The 26,305-nt window shown below is 39.7% G+C and overlaps 1 protein-coding gene across 1 annotated transcript in view; it reads right to left on the bottom strand.

Moving 5' to 3' along the window:
• Positions 1-1,141: 1,141 nt before the first annotated feature.
• The window catches only part of dcbld2 (discoidin, CUB and LCCL domain containing 2), a 42,881-nt gene continuing 17,717 nt past the window's right edge, over positions 1,142-26,305 (bottom strand). Inside the window, exons 4-15 of the mRNA XM_069178848.1 lie at positions 25,481-25,532; positions 23,447-23,519; positions 17,629-17,762; positions 17,112-17,152; positions 14,633-14,848; positions 13,808-13,932; positions 11,317-11,464; positions 8,795-8,914; positions 8,367-8,460; positions 8,078-8,127; positions 7,029-7,166; positions 1,142-5,823 (exon numbers count right to left, since the gene is read on the bottom strand). Of these exons, the coding sequence (XP_069034949.1) occupies positions 5,408-5,823; positions 7,029-7,166; positions 8,078-8,127; positions 8,367-8,460; positions 8,795-8,914; positions 11,317-11,464; positions 13,808-13,932; positions 14,633-14,848; positions 17,112-17,152; positions 17,629-17,762; positions 23,447-23,519; positions 25,481-25,532 (1,607 nt within the window). The 3' untranslated portion in view covers positions 1,142-5,407. The remainder of the gene's footprint in view (positions 5,824-7,028; positions 7,167-8,077; positions 8,128-8,366; positions 8,461-8,794; positions 8,915-11,316; positions 11,465-13,807; positions 13,933-14,632; positions 14,849-17,111; positions 17,153-17,628; positions 17,763-23,446; positions 23,520-25,480; positions 25,533-26,305) is intronic.

A 26,305-nucleotide genomic window follows, 5' to 3' on the forward strand; every position in this document is an offset into this window, starting at 1 on the left:
ACAAAAATGTTTTGAATATATTTACAATTTCATAACAATACACCTATGCTCTGCCTCATGTAAGGTTTTCTGTTCAGCAAGCCTTTACAAAACCTGAGCTTAACAGAAGTTGGAAGTGGCCCTTTCTTAGTCACTGTGTGAATCCATGTTGAGAATTATCATTCATGTTAGTGCAGCATCTTCCCTTAGTTAATCTAGCTGTGGCAGCCAGTAAGGAAGGAGGGACAAAAAAAACCTGCAGGCTCACCAGGGTTTGTAGTAATAGTTAACAGGGGTGTGTGCTGATCACAGGGAGGGTTATGAGCAAGAGGAGAATGTAACAGCAGCTAGCAGTCCATGGATAGAAGAAAGGGAACTTCCCCAGTTTAGAGGAACAAAAAAATAATGAAAAATCAAAACCTTATTATTAGAATACCAAATGTAGCATATACTTAAAAATATATACAGTACATAAGTTATACTATTACCTTTTAAGGAATTTAAAAATAGTGTACATTCCATTACCCTACATTGTTCTATCCAATCATTAAATACAATGACACTGATAAAAATAAAAATCACTTGGCTGCAGCCCTGACATGACTGCACTGTGGGTTACTCAGTTGTCATTGAAGAAGCATGAGAGAATAGGCAGAGGTTAGCACCACACACACAGAAGCCAAGTAAGACTTGAGTGTAACACAGATCCCCATTGGAGCCCTCATAATGCTGACACCACACTTCCGTGGGAGGGACTTCATGCACCAGCTGCTCGTTACGTAAACTTTCCATGACTTTAATTTTAAAGAACATTTTAAGATGGGAACCATGGAAGGCTTTTCAGCAAACTGTATGTAACCTAGGGTGACAGGATGTACATTTTCGGAAATCAGTGGGTGACAACTACATCCATGTTTATTTCTTGTATTTAAGAACACCTGCATTTTCTGCTGTGCCTTTAATACTCCATACTGTGGCCTTAACTCATAAGAACATAATTAAATGTTGTGCAAAATTGAGACACATGGCTTGGACCAGATCTCACCTTTCTGTTATAAGACCCAGGGAATTCTTTGAAATTAGGTATTACAACATAAAACCCATCCACTTACAAGCTGATCTTATACATTGTTCAATGAAGAATACTTTCAGGGCAAATCCGGGAAATAAATCTTATTTAATTTTCATTCAGATCTGTGTGCATTACATTAATACGCCAATGTTGCAGACTGATTTTTTAAATAACCCCAAAAGGTTTACATTTAAGAATAATTTGTACAATGTTCTCTTTAAGCAAATTAGTATTGAGCATGATTCGGATCCTTTGACATTCCGTGATTATTAAACAAAAGGGGTTTCAGAAAGGAAAACAGTATCTTCCAATATGTAATGAACATTTTATTAAAATCTTGAAAACAATATCACAATATTCAAGCTTTGCAAAAATGTGAATAAACATTTCTTTAAGTTTTTAATAAAACATAAAAACATTTAATTTCTTTCTCTCTATACAATCTAAACTCTACCCACATATACAAATACAGAGAAACTACAGTACATGCCGAGGTAACATGAGATACATTCTTAAAGATACTAACTGAAACTCTGCTGCAGAGGAGGTGCATCTGATTTTCAGCTAGATGCACAAAATGTCGTGATTTCCATCATTACCCCTAACCACTTAGAAATCTACTGAGAAAGCAAATCGTTACCATCAGAGCCATGGGAGAACGCGTATGTGGATGTCTCAAATGTAAAACATTAAAAAAAACAAAACAGTAGCATGTGCACACACCCTTTATCCCATGCCACAGTTGTTTTGTGGGATGACTTAGATCAGCATTCTTGAACGAGGCTGTTGCCTCATCCTCTAGCATATAGCCACCAGCTTGGCTGTAAGAACTGACACATAATGGTCACTTCAGCCACAAGCAAGGCTAATGTGAAGGAGACTACCATACTCCTCTTGGGATAACATCCAATAACATCGCCATGCACACATCCTGTCGGAGAAAAAGGAGATCAGGTAGCTTTTTCCAACACAACCATTTCTCAACACCGTTACTGTGTGAAAATTACAGTTAATCAATATTCCATGTCTGTTCCTCCAGTAAAACTGCGTTTCACTGCACCTCGGAACGAAGAATTAATAAACAGCAGGATGTGACAATGATAACAGTGAGTATGCGTTCACGATAAATAGGTGAAGTGAAATTTTGAAGCCAAAGCACTCCTAAGCACTTTACCTTCATTAGTCATCTATAAGGATGGCTTTAATAAAATACAGTGTAAACTGATGTTATAAACCTAATAGGGTGACTTCCTGCAATGAAAATAAAACCTTGACACAACCGTGCTCGGTCTCGTCATGGCTTCCTTGAGCTCTTCTGTCAAATCCAGTTCAGAGATCCGCAGTAATGCTAATAACTGAAATATTAACTGTTATTTGTCAGGGTCTGTTAGTGTATTTGTTGCAGCTTCACAAAGCTTAAAACTAATTGGGTCTTTAATTACTAATTGAATTAACCTTAACTGTTCAGTTAAGATCTTAGCTTCTGGATTTTGTGACATTTTTTTCTCCTTTTACAATACTACAAAGGGCAGAATAGAGCAAACAAGCTACCTGCTCTGAGGCACTTCTAATCAGGTTAAGATGTCTGGATTTAAACAAGTGGGCACTCAAAACCAAATCTGTTTGTTGCCTCTCAAGGATATGCTAAACTATCTGGTCTTGGGGTGTTATTTCTCAAAGCACTTTCTTGCAAAGCAATGTTTCAAGACAAACTAATGGCATTTGTACTTTAGTTTCCCTCTTTTCAGTTGAGCATAAGCTAGAAAGATTATTTATTTGGGAAGTGATTATCTACTGTAATTAAATATCAACACAAATGTATAATTGACAATATTGATAAGGTTTTGAATTTTTCCTCTGATTCCACAATTGACTGTTCTACTAAAAATATTCTGGCCAACGCTTTTGTCCACAACAATTTACATTTGCACCCACTTATACAGCCGAGTTTTTTTACTGGACCAATTTTGAGTGAATTACCATGCTCAAGAGGGCAACAAAAACCTCACCTGGGATTCGAACCCACAGCCTTCCTGTTACAAGCTCAGTATCCTGACCACTGCTCCACACTCCTGGCAGCAGCTGCAAGATTTTGAGTCACATCTCGGTTTTTGTGGCCACAGGATTGTGGATTAAAATCAAACAAGCAAGATGCAGGTTAAAGAATATATACTATTATGTCTGGTGAAACAAGTGAAGCCTTTGGCCACCAAATTTCTCTACATGAGAGCCTTTAAAAACAGTACAACTCAATGGTGTGAAGCCTTTAGGACACATCTACTGACACTGTACTCAATTAACAGACCTTGATGTGAATCGGTGAAAAGAAAATTAATCATATGGGGACTTTCATACGTTTTTGACCAAATAAATTAAATATGGACCAGCTGTCTCAGTGGCTTTCTCCTCTGTGATGCAATGTACTGGACATACTTTCAGTTTCCTATAGAGTATAAGTACTCGCACACATGCACAAATATTTAAGCACATCTGTCCAATATTCATCATTTTAAAAACAAGAGTTTATACTCTCATGGCACAAATAGTAGGCTGTGTGTTATAAAATATTATAAAAGATGGATTAAAAAAAATCAAATAACTACAGTGATCACGAATCCACAGTTCCGTATAAAAACATGCTTTACAATAGCTTCCTGCATTTTCTCTTGGCTTTCTCACATTATTTTGAGAAATCAACAAAAGACAAGGTCTGAAGCACAGAAAAGGAAGTACAGTGCTGGCAATATTAGTATATAAACTGAAAATTATATGGCCCTTAGAAAAGGGAAAGATTTTGAAGACTTCACCGAGGTTAGTTATCTGGCTGTGAGGAGGCCTGATGAGATGGATAAGGTAGCAGTGCTCTCCAACAGTGGTTAAGGGCCGGAAGGGACCATTCTGCATAGTCCTCAAAAAGCTGCCAATTTTCAACTACAGTGTCTTGCAAAAGAACTTTCCCCCCCATGCAAATTCTTCACATTTTGTGCCACCTGAATTCTTAATCATGACACTTAAAAATTGTACATTATACAGAATTTACTCCAAACTGATAAAGCTAAAAATGGTGATGGTATGTAAAGTTAGACATTGAATTTTACATTGAAAAAGTGGAAGAGAAACACCGATCAGGAGAAAGTAACATCACAGATCATCAAGAAGTGGAATGTGCATATTACCCAGATTTGGCCATCCTTCCAAACTGAGCAGCCAGAAGAAGAAAGAAAATTAAGGATACCAACTGCAAAAGTGACTCCAAAATTTGCAAAGTTCCCCACCTCAGATAGGAGCCACTGTTCACATATCAGCAATGCATGGGGTCATGTCTGGTGCAAACTCCAGCTACACAGCACAGTGCGTTAGCCCCTTTCCAACTGTCAAGCATGGTGGTGGCAGTATTACGTTATGGAAATGCTTCTCATCAGTAGTAACTAGGAAACGTGTGAAATTGGATGGAAAAATAAAAGGATAATGCAATATGCAGGATCTTGAAGAACCTGCTGGCAACTGGCAGGAATCTAAAACTTTGTTGAAAATGTACATTCTAACAAGATAATAACCTAAAGTCACAGAGGAGTGGCTTGACAAGGAAATGATTCTCAGTAAAATTCCTGACATGAACCCAACAGAAAAGTTTTGGTGAGACTTGAATGAATACAGTTAATCAGAGATCCCCATAAAAACATGGAGCAGATTTGCAGAAATGACACCATTCAACTCTGGAAAAGCAGGTAGAGACTTATCCAAAAATAGCTTGTTGAGTGTTACAGCTGTGTTTAAAAACGTTAATATGTTATTAATCAAAGTTTGACACTAAAGGTAAGGGGTGAAAACATGATCAAGGCACTGTAAGTCAGTAAACTGTAAAACAGTAACCATTAAAAATGTAAGGATACCTTCTGTTAGAGAAGGAAGCCCTTTTGGTTTGTGAAATAGTCCTTTCAGTCTGACTTCAAAAGAAATGTCATAGAACACAAAAATTAAAACTTTCCATAACAGAGCAGTTCTATATCCCTTGGCTAACATTCATTTCTGTTGCTTCAGTGGTAGGACTGTAATTGAACCATTTCTTAAAAGCAATGGAATTCACTGCATGTACACGTATATACTTCTAAAATCAAACAATAAAATAAGGCAGCACAGGCCTAAGTCTGGGCTAGTCGGGCTTGTCAGTTCCTCCCTGTTCCCCTTCAGGACTATTTTCCACCATGATTGTTTAAGCAGTTTCAAAGAGCTCCTGCTATGAGAAGGCCCAGGGTAGGCCCCAAGCACAGCCAGAGCAGTCTGCGAGCCTCAGCGCTAACCTCTATGGCCTAAGTCAGCCACATTTATTAGGCGGGGAAGTCGACTTGCCCGTTTTCAGTCGTTGTCAACCACTTTCTGGCTGCTGTTCAGCGGAACCTGATAGACTAACTCCTCTGCTGGGCGACCCTGTCCCAATATCCCCTTGGGTGTGTCGTACTGAATGTGCCCTGTGGACAGGCTGCTGTCCGCTGGGGTGAGGAGAGTTGCCGGCGCATGAGCCTTGAAAACGGACATGGACCCCTGGCTCAAGGCTCCTCCTGCCGAGTGGCCAGCGATGTCTATCACAATGGGAGTGGCGTATTCTGCCCCAGAGGCGGGCAGGGGCTGGGCGTAGGCATGGTATATCTCCTGCAGAGGAGCATCATATGGATCAGGGTCTGCGTAGCCAGGATCTGCACCTTCCTCTGGCTTGAAGGTTGACCGCTGGCCAAGAGTACCAACAATACCTCCCACCAAGGGCAGGGCATATTCTGAAAAACATCAAGACGGAAATTAGATCACAAGTTATGAGGGTTTTTTTTCTGAATAAATCAGAAAAAAGTATGAATAAAGTTAGGACAAATTGTTTTCAAATGACTCTATGAAAGCGTCTCATGGATAGCATACCCAGATGTCTACCAGCATTTGATAGATATTGAGTAGTTACACAGAGAACAGTGCATCGCCTTAATGTCTTTTTTACAGTTCAACATTTAACTTTGGAGAAGGTTGCACTTCAGTGAATGAATAATGTGGATCAATTATTATAGGTCAAGTGCACTACTTTTGGATGAAACATACTATAACAGTGCAATTATGCACAATTTAAAACTAGCAAAACTTTCTTCAGTGTCTTCATCGGATACTAAGGTTCCAGTCTATGGGAAAAAGCTTAATCTATATTTGAGCTCTATAGTAGGAATGGGAATTAAGTAAAACCCACAGAACCCACCGCCCTAAAAGCAGGAGCAGGTAAACTGTATTTTGTTACCAAAAGGCAGCAAAACAGGACTGCAGGCATTTTTGGGAAACTAAATCTCTCGCCAGATAGTGCAGGACATAATTGAGCCAGGAAACCAGAATTAATACCCACTACTTCCAAGAATAGTGCAAAGTAGTTAGGAGTTTGGTTTAACATCTGATATGAATCTATGCATCCTTTTGTAATGGGGGGGCCGAGCAGTGGCACTGTGGCTGGAAGGTTGCCAGTTCAAATCCCGCGGGCGGCAGAAGAATCCTACTCCGCTGGGCCCCTGAGCAAGGCCCTTCACCCCAACTGCTCCAGGGGCGCCGTATAAATGACTGACCCTGCGCTCTGAACCCAAGCTTCTCTGTCTCCCTGTCTGTTTTCCTGTGTGTCTCATGGAGAGCAAGCTGGGGTATGCGAAAAGAAATTCCTAATGCAAGAAATTGTATATGGCTAATAAAGTGATCTTATTATTAAAAGTGATCTTATCTTAATCATAGGGATTCACTCATTGGGAAACTGTGGCCTGGAGAAAAGACTGCCACCTACTGGTCTACCAACATAATTAATGGAGGAATACTTGCCACCATTCCTAACAGAAAATGATGTCAAGTAAACACTGCTTGATTTGATAGACAAAGAGGAATTCAATTAATCACAAAATAAGTAATCCACAATGGAAGCCAACAAAACCCAGTTTATATTAAAGCCCATGAAGATGTTTCATACCAGCTGGCTCTGCCTGCAGCACGGGAGCTCCTTCTCTCGCCCTCAGACGGCTAACTTCGCTGCTGCTGTATCTCACTGGGGACTCCTCCACCTCAGAGCCTTTCGTTGGAAGGAACTGCTTCATGCCCTTCCACCAGCCTGGCAGTCAGCAAAACACAGGATGAAGACAACATGCAAGTCATCCTGAACAAGCATTCTGAGAACAGAAGGGATGGCAATGAGGGCTGCAAATAACTGTAAAGCTACAGGTTAAAATGGTGCTAGTGTAGCTCATCTCAATTCTCACAACAATGTAGCCATGCTGAAAGAAGCACAACAGCACCTGCACTTTCTCCCCCATAATGCGGTTTGGGAAAGCAACTTCTCATGAACTTTTACTGCAGCACCATAGACAGTGGCCTCACTAGTGGCTTCACTGTGCGGTACGGCAATACTACCATGCATGACAAAGACACACTACAAAGAGTTGTGGCCTTGTCACGGAGGATTGTAGGATGTGATTTGCCATCAATCAGTGAGATTTGCCTCCATTTAGATAAGTTTATATTTTAAAATATTTCTGCCACAAGTGGGCTATCTCACTTCCACAACTCTAGTGCATGGTTAGTTTCAGAAGTGGGAGGTTACTTGCAAAGAGCAGCAGCTGTATTCTGAAGTCCATATCTAATCTTGAGACCCAGTATGAACTCTAATTTTGGTCCTGGTATTCCAACAGATAGCTGAGTCTGTTTCTCCTCAAAGTACAGCCAACCTCCCCCAGTGGATGTCTATTCACAAATATATGACACTTCTTCCAGGCAAAACCTACAGATAATTCACTTCAGCAATAAGAGGACATAACTGGACAGTGATAATTCTGGACAATTCAAAACAGTCATCAGGCTGCCCTCATTAGCACATTCACTACGGCTTAGATCAAAATACAAAACAGGCTTTTGAAATCTTAGGAGAAGAACAGGATCCTAAATGATATCTTTATTTATAATACACTTATTTCATCTGCTCTGTACTGTTTCAAGATTCAAAATTTGTGAAAAAGGATCAGTTACCTGCTCGGTCCCAATGTGGTAAGTCATATGCACCTTCAGCACTCTTTTTTCTGTAAAAAAAACAAAATGACAAAATATTGGATTCGTAGTAGTGCTGCGTCATCACTCACAGACTCTACTATTATTGCTGGTCATCTGCCTTTGATTGTCCATAGTGCAAAAACTGAAATTAGGGAATAAATGGAAATTAGCAGTTATTTTCTGAGTATATCAAGTCTTTTTTTTTTACAATAAGGAAATGTAACGGTTATTTTTTAGGACATGCAATTCTAATAGAAATGAGCCTCACCTGTTTTTCCAATGCCAGGCACACACCAGGAACAATATGAGCACAGTCAAAGCCATAACTAAGACAGGTACTAGGACTGCAGCCAAGGTCACATCTGAAGCCAGAAACAAACAACAAAATAGTTCAACACACCTATCATAAATTTACAAGATATCAAGTACCGCCTATAAGCTGCTGTTTTTCAAGCATAAGTAGAACTCATCAGGACCGGCAGCTAAGGGTATTTTTATTTTGTTGTATTTATCACCCTCCAGTAAAGTTACTGCTGTCTTTGTCAGGATTTAAGCAAAAGCTGGTTTTAAATCTAGTAATTTTGGTACTTGAAACCGACATTACAGCCGCTATGTTTATTCTGATTAATTGACTTAATCTTATTACATTTAGCTTTCCGATGAGGCAGAAACAATCGAGTAGTAGGGTAGCTGTACCTTTGTTTCCACTGGGGGCCATGGTAGTGTTCTTGATGTCAGGGGTGTAGGTGGTCTTGTCGTACAGTGGGGGGAAGTCGGTGCTGATCTTTGGGGGGGGCCGGGGGGGAGGGGCTCTCACTTGAAAACAGGAGAATGCACAGGGGTTCGAGACAACTGTAAGCTCTTTTGGTTTCCAGGGCAATACTGAAGAGGCGATCAATAATGATAGGCTATACGGCATAAACACAAAACCAACAAAGGAACTGGATGTCTCTTCTGTGATACAAAAAGATAGTTTTAGGCTTTTTTTCAGTTCTTTTGGAAAGTCTTGTCAATGCGTGTCCATCTCAGAAGACAATGGATCCTTTGGGACTGCATATACAGTTCTATGCAAATTACATGTTTTGTTGATTTTCTAAGTGAAAAGAAGTAAACACAACCTCCGCAGCGAGCAAACTTAAACTTGACATGTTTCTGCAAATATTAATGCACAGTTACTATGTATTAGTTAAATTTAACAGATTGAAAAAAATAAAACAGTAAATGTGGCGCGTGAAAAAGTTTGGGCACCCTTCCAGTTGATCCACTAGCCTCATTTTTTTGTAAGCTCTCAGAACTTAATTGACTCGTTAGGCCTTAAGTCAGGTGATGACAATTCCAGAGTTTCATAAATTCTCTGACTCTTCAAACCTCTCAGGGTGTTGCGCTTACACTCAGAAACCATGGGCTCCTCTAAGCAGCTGACTGAGGATCAGAAAATAAAGATAACTGACCCTTACAAAGCAGGGGAAGGCTATAAAAAGATTTTGCTTAGAAAATCAACAAAACATGTAATTTGGCCAGGGGTGCCCAAACTTTTGCATAGAACTGTATGTGATTTTTCAGTAGCAGCTATGAGACCTTCCCAGGATGCTGGCCAGAACAAGAAACAAGATAAAGGCTGACAGAGTTCAGCGAAATACAGAAACTGAGCACTGTGTGATTCATGCCAGCATTGTGTGCAAGAGGAATCCATGGTCATTGCCATGCTCAAAGCCTTGCTTCCAGATGTAGACCATAATGGTCGAACTTGAATATTCTGATTAATTGGAATATCCCCAAGATTACATTCAAATTAACGATTAAGCTAACAAGGCACTGATGTGACATGGCTACTGCAACAAGGGAAGAACTTGTCTAGGACAGAGGTGTTTAAACTGCAATAATTACAAAACAAAACTTGTTACTGTACATTATACATTAATGAGATACAGTAACATTACAATATAATGGATCAGCATGGAAATAATATCATATAATAAGGCATCTACGACATGTGCACAGTTTCTGTTGCCAGAGCATGTATATGTATGCATGGTATACAAATATACACACATACACAAGTGGCAAAGCACTTCGTACTGTTGCCTCAAAGCTCTTGGGTCCAGGGTTCAAGCAGAAAGTAGTAAGTAGTGGTTCAAGTAGTTCAACTAGGGTGCCTTCTGCAAGTGGTATTTTCAAGTTCTCCCCCTGAGTTAACGGTTTGCATTCAAGTTCCCCCAGGCCTCTTGTTTTCTCCAGTCTTCCAAAGACAGGCTGGCAAGGCTAGATGGTGTTTCTGAACAGTCCCTATGTGCTTGATTGTTTTTAAATAGGCAGTGTAATCCTGCATTTTGTCCTGTGCTTCCAGGATAGACTCCAAGTTGATACAACCTTTACAAGAAATATACAACTTTCTGATGGATATCATATAGATGGATGGATATATTCAAAACACACAGATACAGAGGTCAAAACTGAATTGTAGGCATGTATCATAATATCATATAAGTCCGTGGAGAGAAGCTCCCTGTGAAAATAAAGCATTAATATTGAGACAAACCAACAGTCCAGAATGTATACTGCAACATGGAAGAAGGTGCAATGCATTTGTAAAACACCAAACGGTTCCTTACAACTTTTCAAAGGCAGTAAACTGGATCCCATGTTAACTTCAGTTCCATCCCCGAAAAAAATCTCTAGAGTAATAGGAAATATTTGATATACTGAAGTAACTTAAGTGCTTATATATAAATATCTAAAGCGATCTAAGGACCTTACTGAGCAAATACGTATATGCATCACTGCTAAGGAGAAGAATTCAAAGTTGGGAAGGAAGGGCTTGCAGGCCGTTGTTCAGAATGATCCTGTAGTGGTTTTTAGTAGGCTTGGTACGGTGCAGTGTTGGGTGGCGAAGCTGTCTCAGTTCTTGGGTTCGAATCTGGGCTTGGGGTACTTCCTGCATGGTGTTTGGTACAACCAATATCTTCTTTCTCCAGGAGCTCTAGTTTTCCCCCACTTCCCCAAGACAAGCTGCCTAGTTTAACGGATGGCTCTAAATTGCACCAGTGTGTGTGCACCTTGGTACAGACTGGAGTCCCGACCAGGGTGTTGTCTTACTTCCTGTTTCTGAGCTAAGCACAACCAGTAGTTGTGGAGTTGCTTCTTAGTCTTGTGAAGACTGTATCTAGGCAGTTAAATTATGTATTCCAGCAGTTCAAAGGCAGGTGTTTCATATTCACCTGTGTGTGGCTGGCAGCCCAGAAGCTCGAACTTCATTGCAATCCTCTGGTGCCACTGTGTGGGGTTGATTCGAATGAACCTCGCTTCAATGGGAGGGATAAAATTATTTCGGACCTCTTGTAGGTAATTGGTGTTTCCTTGAAAAATCTAGCAGCAAAATGTATACGTTAGTCAACAAAATGCAGCAGACATTCAAGCTATTAGCAGACGCAGACTACAGCAATTCATTTTCACAAGTAGCATATTCTCTTTATCCTATCCAAACAGCAGACATAAGAATCAGTACAAAAATCAAGAGCTGAAAAGTGAATTAAAAGAAACATTCCTTTTTGGAATACTTGTTACTAGACGTTAATTGTATGTCTGTATTCAACTTTTCTGATGGAAGCATAATGAGCTACAAAAGCAACTTTACACTACTAAAGAATTTAAAGGTATACAGTATATATAGAGCACACATACTAATTAAATGATTATTCATGTCTTATCATGATACAGTTATGTGACTATTGTATTCACAAAATGACCTCATAAGTAAGAGGTGATTGGGCTCAAGCAATGAGGCGAATTAAACTGCTGCAGGTGAAGCTTTGTTAAAAAACACCAATCAAATCATGTAACTACAAAAGATTGAATACCATTCGGGAAAAAAAATGGTTAGAATGTTATTCACATTTCAAAGAAAACTTTCCCGGTTTCTACCAATTCTGTCAAACCAGCAGAAAAGAAATTCCAAAAAACCCAAAAGTGGTCATCAACACTTGCTACGCCTAGCCACAAGTGATCCCAATCCAGCTCTGAAATGAAGCCAAGAATGTTTCATTTTCCAATGTCAAAGAGTACTGCTACAGCTCGGAAATGAAGAGGCAGCATTAAGCGATATCGCAGCCTTCTTTCTCCTGCTTGGATATGTGCCGTTTCTTAAGATGTCTGCTAACTCTGTGCTTTGATGAAGATCTAAGCTTATCATACAGTCAAAACAAGGGGAAAAATAAAGGAGCAACACTTGTCAGTCTGCAGAGCAGCTGCACTAGCTGTTAAGCCTGCTAATGACTGATTTGGCCTGGGGGGACCCATGACCTTTAACTGGCTATAATGCAATTAGTAAAAGCATTCTGCAGGGTCTGGGTCGGAGAAGAGTCAAATGAAAAGCTTCACCTCCTGAGACCTGGATGGTAACATCTGTTCTGATGAGGAACACTGTTTTTACTGAACATATTTATAGCTATATATATATAGCTTTCTCGTCTCTTAATGTAAAATTGAGTTTGAAGTTAAAATTTAAGTTTCCAGGAGCCTCCAATAGATTCCAGCAAAGTCACACTTGATGCAACTACATTTAAAGATGTAAAGAACCATGTTGAGCTCAGACTACAATTCTACAAACAGGTGGGTGAGCTCTGTGTTTGTAAACAGGAATCTGAAAAGCAGGTTCTGCTTAGTATTACAGAGGCAAGGACACAATTCACAGATGCAGTCACCCAGTAAGAAGGATTCCTGCCAATGGAATTTCTTAATCCTGTCCTCAATTTTAAAGTCAAGCTCTGCACTGGGTCAGTGTCCTAGGAATTCCTGTCTCAGCTTTGAAATATTTTGGAAGATATTTAATACTGATGCTTCCATGAGTCTCTGGACAGTACTTTCAGCCCGAACACTAATATGAGGAGATGTTTATCCACGTGGGTCAACTCCAGCTGCAGTCCAGCTCATCTTACAGAAATACTCAAAAACATAAAAAGAGTAAATTGTAATTGAACCTGTAATTGGCCCGTAGGTTCTTGTGGGACAGGGGAAACCTTAAATTTGGCACATATTCTTCATCTGGTTCTCTTAAGAGCACTCATCAGCACTTGGTCTCACTTGACCCAGGTCAAAGCAGACAGATCCACATCCTAAAGACAGGCACTGCCAGGAAGGGCCAACCTGCTGTTTCCCAGGCTTTGCAAAGCATCTGACAATATACATTTTCTTTCCAATTGACAAAAACAGTACCTTAGATGACTTTCTTAAACCCAATTCTGGGGAACACACAGGGGTATAAGTGCGTAACACTATCTTTTCATGTATCGGAAATCTCATTTGGAGTAACATTAAATAGAAGTTCACCATGTCATTACCTCACATTAAAAAGCAATGACATACAAAATCCAGAACATTTTGTAAAATGGAAGTACATTTAAAGCCGAGAACAAGAGGCACTCCTTTCTCCAGAAAGGTTGTGAGAGTAGGGAATAAGCTAAAACCCTGGGTTCTTTCAAGAGATAGCTGAATGAGACTGTTTAGTCAATTAGCTAACTGGCCAAAAGGCCACCATTCATTTGTAACTGTTCTTTTTTTCCCCAAACGCATACAAGAACAAATATTATTGCAATTGATTAAGAGGGCTTGCGCTCCAATTAGCTAAAACCCACGGTGATTGAGATGTCTAAGGAAGAAAGAGGGTTCTGCCCGCTAATGCAAAGGGTGCAAATCTGGAAGCATCTGTGGTACCTTGTCTTGATCAGTGTTTGTTTCCCTGAACACGGTCCACTGCTGTCCGTCATGGCTGTACAGCACTCGGTAAGAAGAGACGTAGTAGTAGTAGTCCTTGAGGGTGGATCCAGTGGTTGTGATTCCTACGTATTGAACACGGGAGCTAAGCATTGCGTCACACGGAGTATTACATTACTGTTCAGTGCATGGGTCAAACATGGCTTCTAATGAACACACAGGTGGGAACCTGAATTAAACTGACCACATATGTAATGTTTTTTTTTTAAATTAACTTGTCTTCAATTAAAGTGTCTGATAATTACAAGAAAGTTCCCAGTTGATTATCAAATCATCGACTAGTAATAATGGAAGCTGAGCACATTTTGCACTTCAATGCTCGCAAAAAGGCAAAAAAAGTCATTTCTGACCTTTATTTTAAAAATCTGCAAGCACATTTTCCACGACAGACACTAATGAATCCTCAGTCAACATTTTTCAGCCCTATTAATTTAAAACAAATATTTTGTTTCCATTACTTTTTTCTGAAGTTCTCAGATAATCTTATCTGTTTTAAATTATGTTCTCTCCCTTGTTAATCCTCAATGCGCTTCTTAAAGCAAATCAGCGTTTTTATTTTCCTTTCTGAAATAAACGGTGAAAAGGGGCAAATACTCTACATTCAGGTGAGGAAACACTGTGACAGCCCTTAACCAGGAAAAATGGATGTTCAACGACCAATGCACTTGTCACTCTTACTAAAGTCATAGATAGCATTAGAAAAAATAAATAAAATATTTAACACTTTGTGTGTTCTCCAAGAGGACAGACAAGTACGTTACCTACCTGTTATCCTTTTCTCCTTCTTCAAGTCCACCTGCAGCCACTGATTCTGGTTGTTAACGGTTACAGCCCAGGGAACACCGGGCTTCTTCAGACGGGCCCCTTCGGGCCCCCACACACTTGGCTGCCCATTCACATCCTCCCACTCCCACACCGAAGAGGCCGAGATCTGGGAATTATGCACCACTCTGGACTCCAGGCCCAGCGTCCCGTAGCATCCTGTGGAAACCAAGAGGAGACCACTTGAAGAAAAGCAGGAAGTCTTGCTTTTATATCTGGAAAACCAACTTGGGATGATTTTATCATACAGCATTATCATCTCATACTGGACACAAAACATTCTATTGGGATGTTAATGCCCTAATCTCCACTAAAAATGCAGGACTTTTAATAAATATAATCTAGATCATAATCCATAATCTATAATATTAGGTCATGTGAATATACATGAATTGTTAATAAAAAGGGACTGGAGTAAAAAATACCACAGCACAGTATTGTGAACATACAGAGGGAAGAAAAAGTTTCAGGACCCCCAGTATAATTATAGGAATTACAATTTCTTACCATGATACTCTTATTTTACCAAAACTCTTTTTTGTAACTAGCCAAGAGGTCCTTTGTTTACATATTCAATTATTTTCAGGTGCAATCATGTAGGAATTAAGAAAAAATGAATAATTAAGAATCAGTCTACTTGAAATAAGCGAACCACCAGTTTACATACAGCAGTTAATGAGTTAATTAGAATCGGGTGGCTACATAATTGGCTAACAAGTACACAAGGACAGTTTGGGCAGTCCTGCCATGACCGTATAACGGTCAGAAAGTTTATGAATTTAGTTTTTTACCATCAAGATGGAAATGTGCCGTGCCACGATCAAATAAGATCCTGGATGACCTCAGAAAATGAGCAGTCAATGGTCATCAGTCTGGAGCAATTCAAAACTGTTCCTTAACATTTACCCTCCAGCCACTCTCATTCTACAAAGGAAAAGTATTCAGGGTCACAGTCGCTGTACCCAGGACTGGTCATCCTGTCAAGATCTTCCCACAAATAACGAAACAAAATCAGCCATGAAGTCACAAAAACCCCAGTGTAATGCCTGAGAACTGCGGGCCTCTCTTGTTGTGGGTAATTTCAGTGACTTAAGACTGACTGGTTTTCACGGAAACACAGACAGAAAGAAACTACACTCTCTAAAAAGAGATGGTCTACATGGCTACTGAAAGAATTTACTCTTGACACACAAAGTATTGTGTGGTGAAATCCAAACACTGCATTCTAAAAGAGGAACCTCATCCTGACCATCAAGCACGATTGATGGGAATGTGGTGGCTTGGGGTTTCATTCCTGCCTCAGGAACTGGGCTGGTTTGTCACCACTGACTGACCCGTGAATTCAGTGTTGGATCAGAAAATTTTTGGAGGAGACTCATCCTTTCGCCAGCTGCAGCTGTGCCAAAAATAAGTGATAAAGCAAGATAATCATCCTAAACATACAAACAGATCTGCAGCAGAATGGCTGAAGCCATAATTGCACATTTCGGGTCTGGTAAAATCTAAATCCAGACCTACACCCCACTGAAATGTTATGGCAGGACCCCAGATGAGCTGTTCATGCAAAGAGCCCCTCAAACATCACCGGCCTGAAGCAGTTCTGTAAAGAAGATGGGCCAGAAGTCAGAACTGGCTGTGAGAGACTGACAAACAGGTTCAGGTGGAGTCACTGGTGGTCAAATTAGTTACTACATGGTTTTCTATTCGTATATAAACACAACACGGAGCACAGGACACAGCAACTCTAAATTGGAGCTCCATATAACCAGCGAAGATTTTTTTTAGGACACTTGATTTCTTTCCTTTATTTTATACACATAGACGAACAACTGAACTAAAAATGAAAATTGAAAAGGAGATGACAGCCCATCCCCAACCTCATCCCAGACACATGAGGATTTATCCAAGGAAAAAAAATAAATTTACATTATGCACTTAATGTGCTGTAGTTCTTTGCCCTGTTTGGTCTCAAGAACTATAGCTAATCAATATTCGGATACACATATTTCAAAGTATAACATTTAAATCAATGAATGATATGATCATGTACAATACACTATTTAGAAATGATAATTAAAATTATTTTAATAATGTTGTTCACCAAGTCTCAAAAAAGATGATTGCTTTGGAATATGTTATGGAGCAACCAGATGCAGTCCTGGACTCAAAGCAATTACCTACTCTGACACTAAAAACGAAATCTTTGTGAAAATTTGTGACAAAGTACAAACCTTCAGAAGAAAAAAATGCACACATACTTGTGGAATGAGACACCTCTGCAAGTTTAGTATCATCTTTGGCAGAACTGATAGTATAAATTTTAGGTCCAGCAACTGAGGTTTGGTTGATATCCCAACCTATGTTTTCAAAATCTGATCACAGTGATGCCTCATATGTATTCTAAGTAGTATATTAAACTTACCACTTGTTTTGAAAGTAAATAGGCTGTTAGACAGGGGGCCCCTGAGGAAAAAATAAGATTAATTAATAATGTAAAGTGCATTTCTTTTTCTATGATTTATCAGAATATCAAATATACTAGGTCATACTGCATAATAATAAATCACAAATGAGTTATTGTTGATATACACAAAATGTGAGAAACTGTACAATGGAGTAATGCCACAACAAACACTTCCTGAATTATTCAAAATAGTTCTTTTGTAAGCCATCTGCTTCAGAATAAGCCACTGCAATAAGATATTTCTAGATCTTCTGAGCTCTTTAAATGCACCAACAGTATTGCCAACTCCCAAAGAAAATGTATAAGTACTTGGAAGATGACTGCACCCTTCCAGGAAGAGGCTGTAATCTACTTACATCTCACAGATCAATAAACTTTATCTGATGCCACATTACGTATCTCAGAAACATTTACATAAGACATCTTTCCAGTAAAAGCTCTGCAAAACAGGGTGGCGCAGTAAAACAGGACTCACACAACCGAGGTAATGTTATTGGCGAGTGCACTTTCGTAGTACGGGATGCCTTTGCTGCTGACCACACTGATCTGTCCCCCGAGGACATTGGAGACGACCCCAGCATGAATACCAGCCATGCAGATCAAGGAAGACTGAAAGAGAAGCAATACACAGGCAAAGGGTAACCCATAAAGCAGTGTTCCAAGGATCTCCATATCGAAACAACGACTTTACTAACTGGGCTGTGGCACATTTCATTCTTGATCTTGCTGAAAAACAATCCGTCTAGATACAGTAGCTGAAACGCAGACATAACCCCAAGCAAGCACTTGCAACTGATCTTGAAGAGGTTTTAAATAGACTCTTCCACTGTCTGGGTTAAGGTGGATCCCACTTATCACAAAGCCATGCTAAATGGACTAAGGTAATAAACTGAACATCTTTAACAAATGGAAGGCATACTACACGATTTGCAGTCCCAATGGGCCATAAAAACCATCTATGAGGCTCCATTACTCAGAAGATGAACTTCATCCACAAGACAGAGGGCACTTACACAGAACCAGAAAATAATTTGGTGACACACAAACAGAAATCATTAGATCACTCTGCATCCTTGTTTTATAACCTATTAAAAATATGTTGAGCGAAGGTTAAAACAAAGCACACCTTTGATATAAAACCTTTGAGTATTTAACTTTTGCAATGATCTCATATAATAAAGTGTCACTGTTTACAAAAGTATGGCAGTAAGAATGTTTTCTTTGTAGCAATTGATACCCTGTGCTTTACTGGCCTTTTGCATGATTAGTCCTGACCATCCCATTGAAATAAGTCTTTGACTCTTTTGTATACTACACAGTTTCTTTACAAATGACAGAGCAATCGATTGAAGTAAAGTGGAAACTTTACACAAAGTGCAGTGCATGCAGGGTTTCATTAATCAAAAAAAACTTGTTGAAAATAAGTAGTATCTTAGTACTTTATTTGAACATGTATGTTGATATTAGTTGATACATAGTGTCTGTTGTAGGATTAGACCAGAAACTGCATATCAAGAGAAAAAAATAACTAAACTAATAAGGCTACAATGACAGACATCAGACCAATCCACATTTTTGTAATGTTAAGCAGAATGAATATTAATTGACCTTCGTCCCACCAAAGATGATTAAGAAACTAGGCTGACTAAGCCTGATGTAACATCCTGGGATAAAAACCACTGTGGAATATTTAGATGCAATAAAAAAGTTGAATGTGTATTTGTCATTGTCTGATGTGGCAAACTTCAGCTCCTCTGCAATTCTTCTCAATCAGCTCAGGGAAATTTTCAGATCATTAAAGCATCATCTCTGAAAGACTAGGAAACAGCTTAATTAGGAACACAAAGAAATTAGTTTTAATTGGAACCACCCCTGGGCCCTTCACGTACAATCGTGAGTTGCTTATTACCATGTTGCTACAGCACTGTTTCCAAAGTCTTCAGCAGGTTTCAGCAGGCCCATAAAACCCTAAACCTGCAGGATGCAAACCTGAGACTTTGATCACGACTGAATAATCCACTCCAAGTAAACCTTTGTTTTAAAAATGGCACCCCCACGTATACCTTTAACTTATACTTGCATGTGCACTTCCTGACATTTAATAGACTACTACAGACCTACAAAGGAATTCTGTGTTTTTGAAATCAACCAGCACACGCTTCTCTGTTCTCATACACTAAACGTGTCCTCCAAATGCAGCAAGTTCTGTAGCTCCAAACAAGTGTTAAAGACACAAAGACACTTCCATTACTGGAAGTCCTGGGCCCCCTCAGGGTTTCTGAGGCTGGCAATTACTGTGGTTGATGCCACAAACCAAGATCAGCGCTGTGGGTAGCTCCAGTCACCGCCCTGGAATCTGAGAGTATTCCAACACTTCCCGTGGTTGTAGAGCTAGAGCCCCTCTAATTACACACAAACCAAAACAGCAAGCTACTCTTGACAGCCAGTTCTTACATATCATGTGAAAACCCCAAAAAGCTTCTCTTAAAAGGCCAAAAAGGACAGATGGTGACTATGGAGAAAACCAAACTACACTTACTGAAGCGAGACGCACTGTTTCAAGCTGAGCGACCTTTGGAACGGAGACTAGCAAACGCAAACAGGTTAATCGCATACGAAAGATGGATTTTATACAGAAACACTACAAACACACTATTCCACTCTAGGTGCCTCTGCAATAACATTTTACGGCACTTTAGCTAAAATAAAGAGAACACAGTAAATAAACACAAAAATAAAATAAATAAACACAGTACTCTCCGGAAGTATTGGGACACCAAAGTCAAAACGTACTTTTGTTTTACAGTAAAGCAATTTCTATTTGTGATCATGAGATTACACTGTTTTGTTTTTAGGTAATTACATGTATATATTTGAAGACATTAGAACAAAACGATTAATTTACATTTAGCACAATGATTTCCAGCATTCACAGAGAGTGGGAAATTGGTATTTAGTCTCATATACTTTTGAGGCAATAACTGCATGAATTAGGTGACCCATTCATCTCATGAAACTCTGTGTAATCATTGAAGATGTTTTGCTCATGTCACTATGTTCTTGCCTATTCTGCACGTAATCAGTGGTCAGACAATTCATGCAGCTATTGCCTCATGAAAATATGTAAAGCAAACGTTTTTGGACTTTTTGAGTAATACTTTTGGAGGGCACTGTGTATTTTCAATTTAGAGAACTCCATCTTTTTGTATGTTTTATATATTATAGAGAGTTTGAGCTAGTGGGGATTAAACAATTTGATTTTAACTCAGGTTAGCCAAAACAAGGCACAGCAGCCCAAATTACATTTAAATATCAAGTGCTACGAATGTCAATTTAGATTTAAGTAATAAAAAATCCAGTAAAAGACTGCCGTTCCAAAGGCACACGATTTGTTTCTCCCTGAAATGGGCAATAAACCACAGAAAGAAACGGTGGGTCTTCACAAGGCTCCCCACCACCAAGACCCTTTCCTGGTGTCCTCATGTGAGGAATCTCTGTGGCACTGTGTTGGGGATGAGCCTTGACCCCATGGAGGTGGTGGCTGAGAGGAGAATGCTGACCAAGCTCACAGCCATCATGAACAACACCTCTCATCCGCTTCATGGGACTGTTACTGGGCAGCGGAGCACTTTTAGCAACAGACTGCTCCAGCTACGGTGCTCAAGGGAACATTTCCGCAGGTCTTTCCTCCCGGAGGCTGTCAGGGTGTATAACGCTGCCCTAGACTAGGACTGTTAGCTCTTCATTTGCTCGTCTATGGACAGCATTTACTCCATTGTACTTTTTGGACAATCAGTCTGTATAAACCTATGCACATTTTGCACATACTTTGTTTTTACAGTGACTATGATCAGCACATTTTGCACACACCTATGTATTTATTTATTTTTATTTATTTTGTTGTCTTTTGTTTTATAACTATTTTGATGTCTGTTTTGCTTGTCTTGGGCTGGACTGCTGTAACACATCAATTTATCTACGGGATTAATAAAGTATTATCTTTCTATCTCACACAAGCTTTACAGCCTACTAATACTCTTAAACCTACAGTAAGTCCATATGGTTGTAATCCATCCACTTGCAAGCTGCACAGGCTTCACCTCCAGCAACAACACTCCAGGTTGTAAAGACTAAAAGACTGATTTATGTTTTAGAAAACGTCTAGTAACACTAATATTTTTCTTCATTTCGTCCATTCACCGCGAGACGCACCTAGTTGAAAAATAAATTCCACCAGTGCGTGAAATTCTTCTGCAACAATAAAAGACAAATGTGTTTTTGTAACTTACTGAATTGAAACTGGGTTTGCTTTGGCAGAACACTTCTCCTCGCATCGCATTTCAGATTAGGTTTTCCTCTTTTCAAGAGGATATGCGCATATGCCAAGAATACCAAATGAAAAATGTGCTTAAAATATATATACCTATAATACTCTGCGCTATAGTATGACAATGTACCCTCCCATAAGTGTCACTGTTGATGAATACTACAGAAATACAATATAAACCTTTAGCAATTCAAGAAGATGTCTACAGTATTACTAACAAAATCATGAGCAATTATTCTAATATTATTGTTAAAGAGCAAAACAAAAGGGTTTATAATATACAGGGTCAAAATCCAGGAATGTCACATTGTCCTATAACTTTTCTCTAAAAGATAATAATCCATGTAATAACAGAACTTCAGAGGCTTTCAGTTAGAATTCATGCATTTCCTGAGGAATTAAAATAAGTAATCTGAAACCAAATTCTTTGCTGCACACAAAGGATTAAATTAAGACACACGATAGTGTGACTTGCACTTAATCACATCCAACAGCTGTGCAGTATTACTGAACTACTTAGCCAAACAATTAGCTCACCGCTCCCCAGATGACGTATAGGAGGAAAGTCTGAAATTTAGCCTTCTGATCCATTCATGACTTATCAACCAACAGTGATGTCACCACAGTAAGTCATATCTGTATTATCAACTTAAAGGCAAAGTAATCCTTTTAAACATTTCTATTATTTTATAACAATACGCATTTTGGGAAAACTGCATTATATACACTATATAGTGGAAATATTTCTGTTCGTTCAGCAAAGAAAAACGTATGCGTTACTGATGTAGCCATTATGCCCACTGTAAAATAGAGAAAATGGGTGGGCAAATTCATATTTGCCTGCTTAGAGAAAAAGGCTTGAAAGTGATGTACTAACAGGGCTGTGGCTGTGGAAAGGTGCTGCTAGGATGGAGAGAAAGGCAGATGTGTGGACAAATGGGAGCTGACACTTGCGTAGCGACTGGAATGCTGACAAATGTTCTTGCACAGTGCTGGCCAAGGTCTCTGCTTTTCTGCGCCTGGCTTGACCAGGGCTCGGGGCTGGGGGAGGGTCTTCTGAATTACATGAATGCATTATCATCACAGGCCACTGTCACGTGGTGGGAGGGGGTTGTCTCTCTTTCAGGTGCAGGTTTAATGATATGAATGGTTCTCCAGCCCTGATCAGGTCTCACGATCAGGCAGTGATTTCTGTTTTAACAGTTACACATGTTTATCAGTTACACAGCAGCTGTTATTAACTTACAGTATATACATCAAACCAATACACATCTGAACATACAGTAGCCGTGTAATTGATTCTAAAACTATTTTGCAACAACCACCATTTTTATGGGAGCGGGGGAAAAAATCTTGACTCCCTCACAGCTACTACAAACTCACCTTGCAAGGCAAATCTGATCAATCAGCTTCACGGCAAATCAATCAGTTCCTACCAATTTTAAAACCTCCTTCATTAAATGTGTTCCTGGACATGAGCCATCACAATCAGATGCCCCAAACAACAGCTATTTAGGTTTTCAAGTGCAGGATGGGCTTTAAAGCTCTTGGAATTGTTCCTCTGATAGGCAACAGGGAATGTTTCTGTTAACATATTCTTCTGGAAAAACGTGACATCTGGACGGTCCATTATGGCTTCACCTATCTTGTTTCACAACACTGGCTATTAAGGGCTAGAATGTCACATGACACTTCCTCATGCTAGCCTACTGTTCCACATGTGTACAGCATATAACAGCAGATCGGCACACTAGACAGACACCATCACAGAGAGCTATAATACAGCAAATGCTCACATTGTGACAACTCCCTGTTGCAACAACTGCAAGACTGTCACTGTCTGGCAGTCTGTCTATATAGAGTTGGCAGGGGAGGATAATTTTCTTATGTAGCTTTACTTCGCTTCTTAAAAAAAGACATCTGCGGCCAATGCAGCTGCTTTTTAAGAAATCCGAGCCATACTCACGTCTCTGTAGCCGTGGGGAATGTTTCCTGAAATCTCCCCGAAAGGAGTCTGGCATCCTGCGGGGCAGTATTTGCTGTAAATAAATGATAAAAGCAAAAAAACAGGCTAAAAAAAACAAACAAACAAACATCATCATCCAGGAGACCCAAGCAGTCAACACTATTTTTGTTAAATGATGTTTTTTTTAATTTAATTAATTCTTTAACATGTCAAAACGCCTATAATAATGCTACAATACCAACAGAAAATGGCATCTTCTCACGACTAAAAGGTGCTGCACGAGAGGTGAAGCCACAGGAAAATGCAGAAATGAGAGGTTGCTTGCTGAATTTTAGATGTTCGTTTTCAATCAGTTTTGAGGGATCCCACATGACTTAAGAGGTGAAAATGCTCAAAAGGAGTGCCAGCTTAAGGAGTGCCTTTAACGCAGACATACAGGTACCTGGGCTAGAGCATTTGCTGGCTGCAAGGCATTTCCCCAGACGGCAGCAGCGCACAACTGGCCGAGTGCCCAACCGTGGCTGGGTGGGGACAGAGTCAGCAGAGGATTCCCTCGGCCTGCCTCGCGACGCAAGCTGCCGAGGCCCGCGGACCTGCCAACACGGGTCAACTCGCCTCACACAGGGCTTGTAGCAGGAAACCACCCGAGTAGCATCAGCACATTGCACAGTGAGCGCAATGTATCTTATTTCAAATGTGGCTATTCCACATTAAAAAAAAACAAAAAGTACACAATCTCCCCAATTTCTCCTCACTGGAACCTCCTTTCACTAAGAAGGGCAAAGTCAGGTTCATGAAATCACAGATGCTCTCCTAGTTCAATGGGATGTCACTGACTACATCCACATGGAGCGAACAGAGCAGGCTGTAATACGAGTCCAATTCTGGGCTTTATTTTCTCCTGCTCAGACCTAATTGACCTATCGAGTACATTTCTGGTGTTAAAAGTGCAGCTTCAAGGATGCTGTTTTAACTTAATTTTACATTATCTAATTTTTTTGGTTTAGGATATTTTGGCCTGCTTGTTTTTCAATTATTTGAGTGTTTCTAAAATGTATGTAAGATAAATGCAGTGTTTAATTTTGCAAATTGTGTATATATATTGTCTACGTTTAAATGCTAATATCTTTAGTAGATGTTAAGCAGTATCTCCCTCCCAGAACCATGCATGCGCGAGTTTCAAATTAGACTTCTTTTTTGAGCCTCCAAAATTCCTCTTTTGGACACAGTGGCCTATCTTGATATCAAGACAGACAAAGTAGTCCGTTCCCGATGCTGCGAGCAGCTCAGATTTAACCCATCGAGAACAGATTATATCCCTGTTCGGGATAATATGCAAAGATAAAGAAACCCCAGAATGTGTCTAGAATCAAAGTACAACATACGATCCATCAACCAGTCAACCCATTTTGAGGACCAACCTCCAGCTATAAAAAAAAACTCACCTTTCTTTAATTAAGAGACTATGGATTTGTGACCCTGGATTGGTACAGACTAAACTTAGTGACTACATTGTTTATTTGGTGGGAAAGTCTTGTGTGCAGCTATGTACACTGATTCTTTTGTTTCAGTAAACCTCAGCCTACAGCAACACTAAGATCTACTGTTTTTTTGTGACTGCCAGACCCTGTCCAGCCTCAAGTCTGCCACAATGACATGATTTATAAACAGACATGCCCAAGTACGAAGGTTTTACTATCCGCTGTTATTACAAAGCACATATGTAGGATTTTTCAAAAGTTTGTCATTACCTTATTTCATTGCCACATACAACATTCGCTGCCTTACAGAGAACATTTACTGAGAGTTATGAAAAAATCTACTTTTGAAATCAATGTCTTTTTAATGTATGATATCCATTCATTCCAAATATGTGCTTTTGAATAAGGCATTTCAAAAATTAAAAGTTCACAATCACAAAAAACCTACTTTTATATTTCTAAAGGAACCCCCCCAAAATCTGACCTAACTTTCAAGCATCTCTGTAGATGTCCATTTTGAATTGTTTGGGAGGGTATGTTAATTGAAGCATACCTAAATTCTGGGTCAAAGAAGTGAATTCCTTTGTCCAAGCAGGTGATCAGATCTGAAAAATAAAATAAAACAATGCAAATGTCTTACGTATTAGAAAACATAAAACAACTTATTCAAAAATAACACTTAAAACCACTGAATACATTAAGCATGGACATGAGTGTGATCTCAGGCTTTTCTAGTAGTTTCTCTCTATGAGAAATATTTTCTCCCCTTTGTCCCATCTCTCCACAAATCAAACTTCCTTCCAACATTAGTGCTGCCCCACACAACTGTAATTAATAAGAACATTAATAATAATAAAGCACTTATATAGTGCTTTTCTGGACACTCCACTCAAAACTTTTTACAGGTAATGGGGATCCCCTCAACACCACCAGTGTATAGCCCCACCTGGATGATGTGACGACACTATAGTGCGCCACTCCGCTCCCCACACACCAGCTCTCAGTGGTGAGGAGAACAGAGTGGTGAACCTAGTTCAGAGATGAGGATTATAAAAAGGCCATGATAGGTAAAGGCCAATGGGAAATTTGGCTGGCTAACACCCCTATTCGTTTTATGAGACACCCTGTGATTTTTTACAGTATAGTGTCCCCGTCACTATACTGGGGCATTAGAACCCACACAGACCACAAGGTTAATGCCCCCTACTGGCCACACTAACACCTCTTCCAGCAGTAAGCTTTGTTTTTCCCAGGTCTTCCATCCAGGTACTGACCAGGCTCACACCTGCTGAGCTTCAGTGGGCTGCCAGTTGTGAGCTGCAGAGTGACATGGTAACAGGAGCACAACTATGGGCAGTTGTGCTCCTGTTGTGGGTAT

Source organism: Lepisosteus oculatus, chromosome 15 (genome assembly GCF_040954835.1).
Source record: "Lepisosteus oculatus isolate fLepOcu1 chromosome 15, fLepOcu1.hap2, whole genome shotgun sequence".
NCBI classification, from domain to species: Eukaryota; Metazoa; Chordata; class Actinopteri; order Semionotiformes; family Lepisosteidae; genus Lepisosteus; species Lepisosteus oculatus.